At 48.7% G+C, this 10258-nt stretch overlaps 1 protein-coding gene across 3 annotated transcripts in view; it reads left to right on the forward strand.

Moving 5' to 3' along the window:
- RNF24 (ring finger protein 24) overlaps nucleotides 1–10258 on the forward strand; it is a 99644-nt gene that overhangs the window by 72264 nt on the left and 17122 nt on the right. For all 3 annotated transcript variants that reach the window (XM_015411175.1, XM_015411174.1, XM_015411173.1), the window contains exon 2: nucleotides 5007–5156. In XM_015411175.1, the coding sequence (XP_015266661.1) occupies nucleotides 5014–5156 (143 nt within the window). In that variant the 5' untranslated portion in view covers nucleotides 5007–5013. The remainder of the gene's footprint in view (nucleotides 1–5006; nucleotides 5157–10258) is intronic.

Here is a 10258-nt window from a genome sequence, read left to right on the forward strand (position 1 = left end):
TTTCAAGAACAGCTCTTATCAGAGCTACGGCTTGCCCAAAGTCATCCAGCCAGGTGCAAGTGGAGGAGAGGGGAATCAAACCCGGTTCTCCCAGATTAGAGTCCACGCACTTAACCACTACACCAAACGGGCTCCAACCCGGCATTTTTCTACCATGCAGGTGGAAGGGGTGGGCAGTTGACGGAGCCTGTCGTCTCCACCAACACCTCCCCACTGCCTTATGCCACAAGTAAACTACTTTCCCCAGAACTCTGTTCCTACTTTTCCTTCCTTTTGAGGATTTGCAGCAGGGGTGTCGAACTCATTGGCTACAAGGGCCGGATCTGACATAAACGAGACCTGGTGGGGCCGGGCCACGTGTGTCATAAAATGTAATGCCAGGTCGCGGAGATATAAACTTGATAAAGGACACAGACACAAAGATTTTTTTTATTACTTAAAATAAAAACATACCTAAAACGTTAGCACTCTTGCAATATTTTGTTTATTTAACACTGTCTGATAACTGACACCTCTTGCTCTGAATTATTGCATCAAAATGTCTGTGCTGTTGCAATCTTGAGGATGCTCTTTAGGTGTGTATCTGTAAGCTGCAAACCTACTTTTGATTTATTGACATTCACCACAGAAATCTCATGCTCAGAGCTCTGAGTCTAGGACCCAGGGGAAAACATGAAATGGCCGAGTGGTTAAGAGAGTTCGACGAAGCAAGCTGTGTGGCAGCAGCAGCAGCAGCAGCCACAGAACTGGGAGCAGGAGATGGCCAGTTCCAGTGCGGGCCTGATGGAAGCCCTCCGGGGGCCTGATCTGGCCCCCGGGCCACATGTTTGACACCCCTGATTTACAGGATACTTCCGCCCATAACCTCCTTCGGACAAGTTGATGGAAGCTGTATAAGCTATTGGTCCGAGGTGATGAATTTGCGGTTCGTCAGCTGATGTCTCTTTCCCGGTTTTTGCCCAGACGAGACGGGGAGCAGTTGTGGCCCAGTGGCAGAGCATCTGCTTAGTGTGCAGGAGGTCCCAGCCTCGTGTCCATGTGACACTCAGCAGCCATGTCTGTCCCTTGCCCCGCATCGTAGAGTTCCCATAGAGTTTCCAGAGCATTGGCTGATGTTGTCTCTGAGTTTTCACCCAGACGTAATGTTGACACATACCTTGAGGCATGGAGTCACTATTTATTTACTTGTTTAATTATGTCTCCTGCCAACCTAGCAGTTCGAAAGCAAGGAATTGCAAGTAGATAAATAGGGACCACTTCGGTGGGAAGGTAACAGCGTTCCGTGCACCTCGGTGTTTAGTCATGCCGGCCACATGACCACGGAAACGTCTCCGGACAGCGCTGGCTCTTCGGCTTAGAAACGGAGATGAGCACCGCAGCCCTAGAGTCGGCTTCGACTGGCTTTCGAGCAAGGGAACCTTTACCTTTACTTTACTTAATTATGTACATTATCTCTCACTACAATTTAAGGCAGATCACACAGATTATAGGGGGCTGGAACACCTTCCCTGTATAGCAAAGCCAAAGAGTCTGGGACTTTTCAGTTTCGAAAAGAGATGACTCAGAGAGAACATGACAGAGGTTTATAAAACTATGCGTGAGGTGGAGAGAGTGGACAAAGAGAACATTTTTCTCCCAAAATACTAGAACTCGAAGGCCTCCAATGAAGCTGATGGGCAGTAGGATCAGGGCAGACAAAAGGAAATATTACTTTATACAGCGAGTGAGTAAAAGGTGGAATTTGCTGCCAGAGGGTGTAGTGATGGCCACAGGAATGCACAGCTTTAAAAGGGGATTAGATAGATTCCTGGAGGAGAAGTCTCTCGCTGACTACTAGCCACGGTGATTCCACATTCAGAGGCCTCGGAATCCCAGAGCCAGGAGGCAACATCAGGGGAAGGCCTCGGCCTCTCTGCCCTGTTGTCGGCCGTTCAGAGGAACTAGGTGTCCACCGTGTGAGACGTGATGCTGGACTAGATGGACCCTCACTGGTCTGGTCCAGCAGGGCTCTTCTGATGTTCTTAGCAGGGGAAGGCCTCGGCATCTCTGCCCTGTTGCTGGCCCTCCAGAGGAACTGGTTGGCCACTGTATGAGATGGGATGCTGGACTAGATGGACCTTCACTGATCTGATCCAGCAGGGCTCTTCTGATGTTCTTAGCATGGGAAGGCCTTGTCCTCTCTGCCCTGTTGTTGGCCTTCCAGAGGAACTGGGTGTGAGACGGGATGCTGGACTGGATAGACCCTCACTGGTCTGATCCAGCAGGGCTCTTGTTATGTTTTTTATCAGGGGAAGGCCTCGGCCTCTCTGCCCTGTTGTTGTCCCTCCAGAGTAATTCGTTTGCCACTGTGTGAGACCGGATACTGGACTAGATGGAACTATTGGTCTGATCCAGCAGGGCTCTTGTTATGTTTTTTATCAGGGGAAGGCCTCGGCCTCTCTGCCCTGTTGTTGTCCCTCCAGAGGAACTGGGTGTCCACTGTGTGAGACAGGACGCTGGACTCAGTGGTCTAATCCAACAAGGCTCTTCTGATGTTCTTACTGTGCAGTCTGGTTTCCAGTGCCCTCAGTTGATGACCATTTGCATGTAAAACAGGTTTAAGAAATTGCAGGGGACAATGTTCTGGACCAATGTCCCACTTATGCCAATGAAAAACTGAGCTTGCCTGGAGAAGGACGTTTTCCAGTATTAAACCTGCAATTGTGTAGCCTAGAGCTGGTGAAAAGTGGTTTGTGAGTTTTTTAAATCCCCCTTTTTTTGTGCCGCCCGTAATTTTCCTCTGACCCTCCCGCTTGGGTAGTGGAAATCTCCTCCTCCCCGGCGGAGGCCTAATCCAGCGCCAAGATGGGAAGCCACGCCTGGAAACAGAGAAAGGCTTTATCTGCCTCTGGGATCGTTCACACTGGCCAGAGCAGCGATCGGTGCAGAAGTCTTTAAACGGTGCAGAGAACAAATCACAGGTGAACTGTGCAGTTTCAGACTTTCTGAACGGGGGATTCTACCGGATGAGAGGCCTGCGGCTTGCCACTGCCGGAAGAAACTTTGGTTCCAACTTAGCGAGAAGCCGCTCGTTAGACAGCCGGCTGTTATTTCATAATTCCGTGGAAGATCTGGGGTAGCGACGATCCTCCGCTCTCGTCCCCAATGCCTCACGCAATGTAAGTCTAATCATGCCGAGATTATTTTACGCGGCTTTGTTCTTTCTCTAAGTGTCCTTGCAGAAAGGTCTAGGAAGGAAAGTAATTAAAGCAACAAGAACAGATAAGGCGTCTGCAAACGCTTTCCTCTAGGTTTGTTTGTGCTTCGGCAAGAAGGTTTGTCGCGAAGGTTTTGTTTGCGCTTCGGCAATACTGGACGTTCGTCTGGATTCCTCACCGAGACCTTTTTCTTCTTCCAAGTGGGAGAACAAAGCAGACCTCTTATTACATTTCTTCCTCCTCCGCTGTTGACAAAAGGAACAGTAGAAGCAGTAATAATGAGAAGGAAAATAACCTGTTTAATGCTTTAGATCATTCGAGCTATGGCCTCAGTAATCCTTATGACAACTCTGGGAGCTGTTGCTGTACCCTTGCGGCGGAAAGAAGGCGCTGTGGTTCGGGAGGTGCCGGGTTCAAACCTCGCCTCTGCTGCAAGCTCTTTAGGGGACCTTAGGCAAGGCAGCCTGTCTCAGCCTCAACGTGCCCACCTGCATAATAGGGGTAATATTGCTGGCCTACCTTACAGGGCCGTTGTAGGGCTTACAATAAGGGAAGGCGATTTGAACACCGATTAACTCGATAAGGTGAGTCAGTATTGTTATCCTGTTACTGCGGATCTTGGGGGGGGGGTCACGGTCCCTCATACCTCCAGTACCGCCTCCCCCCCGTGCACCGCCACGACAGCTTCGCTTCTCTGAGCAGGGTCTTCTACGAGTGCCAACCTGCAAATGGGCAAAACCTACAACCGCGTGTACATGTGCCTTCTCCGTTGTCGACCCCAATTGTATAATGGTCTGCCTGAGGCGGTCAGGAAGACACACAGACACACCCTTTTCTGGCTTTCCACAGCCGGCAAAGGAGTATTATTCAAAAGGGCTTTTTGCGCATGTAGATAGCACTGGAAGGGTTCGTAAAATTGCACTGGTCAAGGGATAGGAACTGTGGCTTGTACGAGTGTCACCTCTCACTGCGTGCTCCAGGCTGGGAAGCTTCTACCCCACTTAACGTATCGTGTCGAAAAGCTCGTGCAGACACACCCTTTTCCGGCTTTCCACAGACGGCAAAGGAGTATTATTCAAGAGGGGTTTTTGCACGTGTAGATAGGACTGGAAGGGTTTGGAAAATTGCACTGGTCAAGGGATAGGAACTGTGGCTTGTACGAGTGTCACCTCTCATTGTTTGCATGCACCAGGCTGGGAAGCTTCTACACCACTTAACGTATCGTGTCGAAAAGCTCGTGCTTGGTTTCGGCTCAGTTTGAGATTTTCGTTTGGTTCCGGGTTTCTGTCGTCTGAGCTCTGTTGTATTGTTCGTTGGGTGTCCCAACCTGTTGGTTGTATGTGGCGTACGGGGTTGGACTCGACCAGCAATGGCACTAGCCTGGGATGGTGGTGGGTGGCTTTACCTTGACCCAGCCCTGGTGCCAGATTCCTGTCGGGATCCGCATGTGTCAGCTGGATAAATAAACCGAGGGTCGCTTTGTTTACGGGATTCTTTCTGTGTTAAATGCTCCTTAGATGTGTGTGTGTGGGGGAAGGGGGGAGGATACTTTTCAGATTGCTGATACTCCATCTGTCTCTGTTATACCTCTCAGGATGCCAGTCACAGCTGCTGGCGAAACGTCAGTGTTAAGTCGGCAGCTTTGAATACATCACAGTCAGGTCCTGCGATGCCAAGACCACGGCCACACAGCCCGAGAAATCGACAACAACAAAGGCTGCTGTGTTCCGTAATCTCCGCTTCTGGTTTTCCGCTCACGCGAATGCTCACCGCCTTCATTTTTCTCATTTTTTTCCATTTTCCCGGCAGACCATCCATGAGCTCAGACTTCCAGCATTACAGTTTCAGGATGCCAAATATTGGATTCCAGAACCTGCCTCTCAACATATACATTGTGGTCTTCGGTACGGCAATATTCGTCTTCATCCTCAGTTTGCTCTTCTGCTGCTATCTGATCAGGTAAACGAGCCGCCTCCCTCGCTGATTGGAGCATGCCCAGTCCGTCTTCTTCCCGGCAGGCTGGGTGGACTCACACCACTGTCACCGGTTGCTCGTTTTTTGTCTTAACCTATCTCCCCCCCACCCCATCACTTTGTACTAGACTATCTGGAGGCCTTCTGGTTTCGCGAATCGATTTAACACAGGCTCATATCCAGGTGTCCACGTGCTGCCTGTAAGCTTCCTATGTCCGACCGCTGTTAGAAAGAGTTTGCTGAATTAGAATCATAGAATCATAGAGTTGGAAGGGTCCATGGAGACCATCTAGTCCAACCCCCTGCCCAATGCAGGATCAGTCTAGAGCATCCCTGACAAGTGTTTCTACAACTGCTGCTTGAAGACTGGCAGGGAGGGGGAGCTCACCACCTCCCTAGGAAACGGATTCCATTGCTGAACTATTCTGACTGTATTAAAATATTTCCTAATATCCAGCTGGTATCTTCCTGCCCTTAATTCAAACCCATGATTGCGAGTCCGGTCCTCTGCTGCCACCAGGAACAGCTCCCGGCCCTCCTCTAAATGACAGCCCTTCAAAGACTTCAAGAGAGCAATCAAGTCCCCCCCCCCCTCCACCTCCTCTTCGCCAGACTAAACATTCCCCAGTCCCTCAGCCTTTCCTCGTAGGGCTTGGTCTCATCCTGCAAAGCAGGTCCTTTCAGAGTCCAAAAAGCTTCAAAAATCAAGGGTCCACCTTTGTCACCTTCCCCCTTTTGATCCCCTTTCCTTTTGTTTGGGTCGCCCATTTCCTTTGCTTCAGCATACGTTTGCCAGACTTTGGGCTGGTCTTTAGCAAAATAATGCACAGTGAAGTTACAGACACCAAGGCACCTTCGTATGTGGAAATCCCAGTAACGTATCGCAATCCCACGGTCAGGATGCCTGTTAAACCATTTGCAAGACCTGTGGGTTTTGACCACGAGGATTGTGTAGAGGATCACAATTTGTGTGTGGCTTTAAAAAAAAAAAATGCACAGAATTCCATTATTTTACTGAGACCCAGTTGAGTTAAAGTTAAATATAAATACACATTGATGGAGTCTGAACTGGCAGAGACTGATCAAGAGAGAGATCTTGGAGTTGTAGTAGATAACTCACTGAAAATGTCGAGACAGTGTGTGACTGCAATAAAGAAGGCCAATGCTATGCTGGGGATTACTAGGAAGGGTATTGAAAACAGATCAGCCAATATCATAATGCCCCTGTATAAATCAATGGTACGACCTCATTTGGAATACTGTGTGCAGTTCTGGTCACCACACCTTAAAAAGGATATTATAGCTTTGGAAAAAGTGCAGGAAAGGGCAACTCGAATGATAAAAGGGTTGGAACACTTTCCCTATGAGGAAAGGTTAAAGCGCTTAGGGCTCTTTAGCTTGGAGAAACGACGACTGAGGGGTGACATGATCGAGGTTTATAAGATTATGCATGGGAAAGAGCAGGTAGAGAAAGAGGTACTTTTCTTCCTTTCTCACAATACAAGAACTCGTGGGCACTCGAAACTGCTGAGCGGTTGGGTTAGAACGGATAAAAGGAAGTCCTTCTTCACCCAAAGAGTGATTAACACTTGGAATTCACTGCCACAGGATGTGGTGAAGGCTACAAGCATGGACAGCTTCAAGAGGGAATTAGATAAGCATATGGAGCAGAGGTCCATCAGTGGCTATTAGCCACAAGGTATAGATAGGGACTCTGGGGCAAGTGATTCTTTGTCATCTTGGTGCTTGGGGGGGGGGTCAACAGTGGGAGGGCTTCTAGTGTCCTGGCCCCACTGGTGGACCTCCTGATGGCACTGGTATTTCTGGCCACTGTGTGATACAGAGTGATGGACTGGATGGGCCTTTGGCCTGATCCAACATTGGCATCTCTTATGTTCTTATGAGTTCCACCATTGCACAGCGAAATTTAGTTTTATGATCGGCAAAGATCCTGCATGGCTTGTCAGACTGAGGTGCAATGCAGAATGATACACAATATATCTGGGCGTAGTGGCACTATGCAGCCAGACTACAGGACTACAGTCAGAGGTTCCAGGGTGGGTCTGCTTCCCTTCCTCATCCTCCCTTCTTCCTAAGTGTTTGGTGGAGGAGCGGAAAAAAAGGAGTTCTGTTTCGCGAGCCCCTTTCTTTGTGCTGTTGGACGAGAGCAGAACTGGCAAAGCCTTTAAAGGGGAAGAAACAGTGTTCATTTCTTTTTGCCATTAACGTCCTCTTCTCTGCTATTCCCCCCCCCATCGCTGCTCCAAATCCCACCAGATTTACCAGCAGTGTGGCTGACTTCCTCCTCTAGTTCAAACCCCTTGCCTCTCCTGGTTAGCATTCTGGCTGCTGGTTTCTGTCTTCTTTGACACCTCTGAGAAATGGTTTTCATTTCCCCCTTTTGAAGGGGGAACGATTCATCCCGTCACTCCTTGATGGCGCTCTCTTGACATCTCGCAGCGATCGTTCTTTGCAGGTGCAGGAAATCCTTTGCTTTGAGGTACCGGGTGGATTTCAGAATGCGGTGTTTGGAAAAGTAATGATATTGCACTTGGTGGGGGCCAATGCTCCCTCTAAGCTGTGGAGGCTGGTGAGCAAAAATTCTACTTTGTGAGCTACTGGCATAAAACCTTGTGAGCAAAAATTCTACTTTGTGAGCTACTGGCATAAAAGCTGTGAGCGAGTGATTTGGCGACTGCATGAATCAGTTTGCTCTGGAGCCCTCCCTTCCTGAGCGGAGACAAAAAATGTGTGAGCCGGAGGCTGAAAAACGGTGAGCTAGCTCACACTAACTCAGCTTAGAGGGAACACTGGTGGGGTCCCCCACGGGGCCCCACCCGCCCTCAATAGCTTGGAAGGGTTGGTTTGTTTTATTTTCTCAAATGTACGTAGGGGGGAATTGTCTTCTTTCTGTTCATTTTCAGTTCGTTTCATACTCCACTTCGTTATATATAGATTTTATTGTTTGATTGATTGATTTTTGTCATCGCTCACCTGAAGGGTCTCACGGTGACTTATGACATGGGGAAGGGGGGCCGAGGCTGGCAAATGGTTTACAGCGTAGAACGCTCTGGTCTATCTGTTTCTCTCTGTCTCTTTCCGGTGAATAACTTGTATCCCTTTGCCCTTCAGAAATGGACAATATCTGCCCCATCCAGTTTGTTGTTCCTACAGGTCCTGCTCTTTCAGCTGCCCCGTTTAGGGGGCAGCCCAAACCGGCTCGATTGGTTAATTGGGAACAAATCCGTGAAATGGCAGCGGTCACTTTCCAAAAAACGTTTGCTGCACGACAGCCAGCGTGGTGTGGTGGTTATGTGCGCTGACTCTAATTTGGGAGAACTGGGTTTGATTCCCTACTCCCCCACATGCAGCTGCTGGTGTGACCTTGGGTCGGTCATAAGTTCTTTCAGAGCAGTTTCTGTCAAGAGCTCTCTCATCCCCACCTGTCTCACAAGGTGTCTGTTGTGGGGAGGGGAAGGAAAAGGAGATTGTAAGCTGCTCTGAGACTCCTTCAAGTAGTGAAGGGCAGGGTAGAAATCCAATCTCCTCCTCCTCCTCCTCCTCCTCCTCCTCCTTCTTCTTCTTCTTCTTCTTCTTCTTCTTCTTCTTCTTCTTCTTCTTCTTCTTTGGCAGAGGTCTTTCCCATCACCTACTGGCTGGCTCTTAACTGGAGTGGCCGGAGATTGAACCTGGGGCCTTCGGCACGCCACAGCAGATGCTCTACCACTGAGCCACGGCCCCTCTCTGTTGGGTTATTCCTTTTAATTTTAAAGTAAATCAGCAGAGTAATCAGCAGTCAGCAGAGTATTAAAGAGTCAGAGTCCATGGTGTGTTTAAATATAAAAGTTTACTACAACCTAGCATGGGGAAAAGGTATGCGGGATGTAAAATAACAAAGAGCTATATTCCTACATCCTTACAGCTAGACAGAACATGGCAGAAGAGTAATGGAGACTAACTTCTTCTTGCTCAGGACAAAGAGCCATAAAATGCTAATACTTGGCACTCTAGTTTCCAATCAGAACAACAAACTAGATCTGAAGTTAGCGGGCTTTCTAGCTCTCTAAACTTATTGGTTTCAAACAAACATGTGATTTAGTAAACAGTATTAACCCAGTAAATACTGAACAGTGTTCTAACTTGTAACACCCAACCCTCTCATTATGGTTTTTTTCTGCTCCGAGACATCTTTCCCGGGGAGTAAAATGGGAATGCAGCTCGTTCCTGACTCACGAGCGACATGTTCCAAAGTTTTGATGTCTGCGGCATATTGGGTCCCCCACCCCTTTGGACTGGTAATTGGAGGCTCGCTAATAATTGCATTCCTCGGCTGCAGATAAAAATTGCAGTAAAGTAATACGTGAGCTAATTGTTCGGGAACCCCAGCCCTTCAAGGGGTTGCTTCTAGGATCTCAGCCTCCTTTTGGTCTCGTGCCTTCTAGAACAGCGGCAATGCTTCTTGGCTTCCCCTACGCGCCTCGGCTATAAATAGGGTGCTTGGGGGGACTCGGGAACATCCTGATACAAACGCGGATTCTCTCTCTCTCTCTCTCTCTCTCTCTCTCTCTCTCTCTCTTTCTCTCTCTCTCTCTCTCTCTCTCTCTTCCCCCACCTGTGGAGTGTAATTTAATAGGGAGATGCTATCCTTGGCCATAGACTGGCCAAAGTGTGTGTGGAGGGAGATTAATGATGTACCAGGCCTCTTCACTCCGAGGGGCACAGTGCACTGGATTCACCCCTGATAGCAACTTAGTGTTAAAAGCCACGCCTCCTAGCCCCGGGTTCAGGAGTCCTCACTGTGAAGCAAAATTACTTATTATGCAGGTATTTTTTTTCCAGTCCTCTCCGAGGCATGTTTTTGCAGAAGGGAAAGGGGCACTGAGTTCAACGGATCTTCCTTGGTGCAAAGCTTGTTTAGAATTGCAGCTATTAAAGGAATCGCTGGCATAGCTCCCAGAGAAGGGGGGGGCGTGGCTGGAATGCTTGTTCCGTATGGTTAGGTTTTTATTTATTTGTTTAAAATAGCTGCCTTTCTTCCTACAGCTCTCAAGGCAGCTTACAATGTGTGTGTGTGTGTGTATATATATA

The sequence above is a fragment of the Gekko japonicus genome, unplaced genomic scaffold, assembly GCF_001447785.1.
Source record: "Gekko japonicus isolate JY-2015 unplaced genomic scaffold, Gekko_japonicus_V1.1 scaffold850, whole genome shotgun sequence".
Lineage (NCBI taxonomy): Eukaryota > Metazoa > Chordata > Lepidosauria > Squamata > Gekkonidae > Gekko > Gekko japonicus.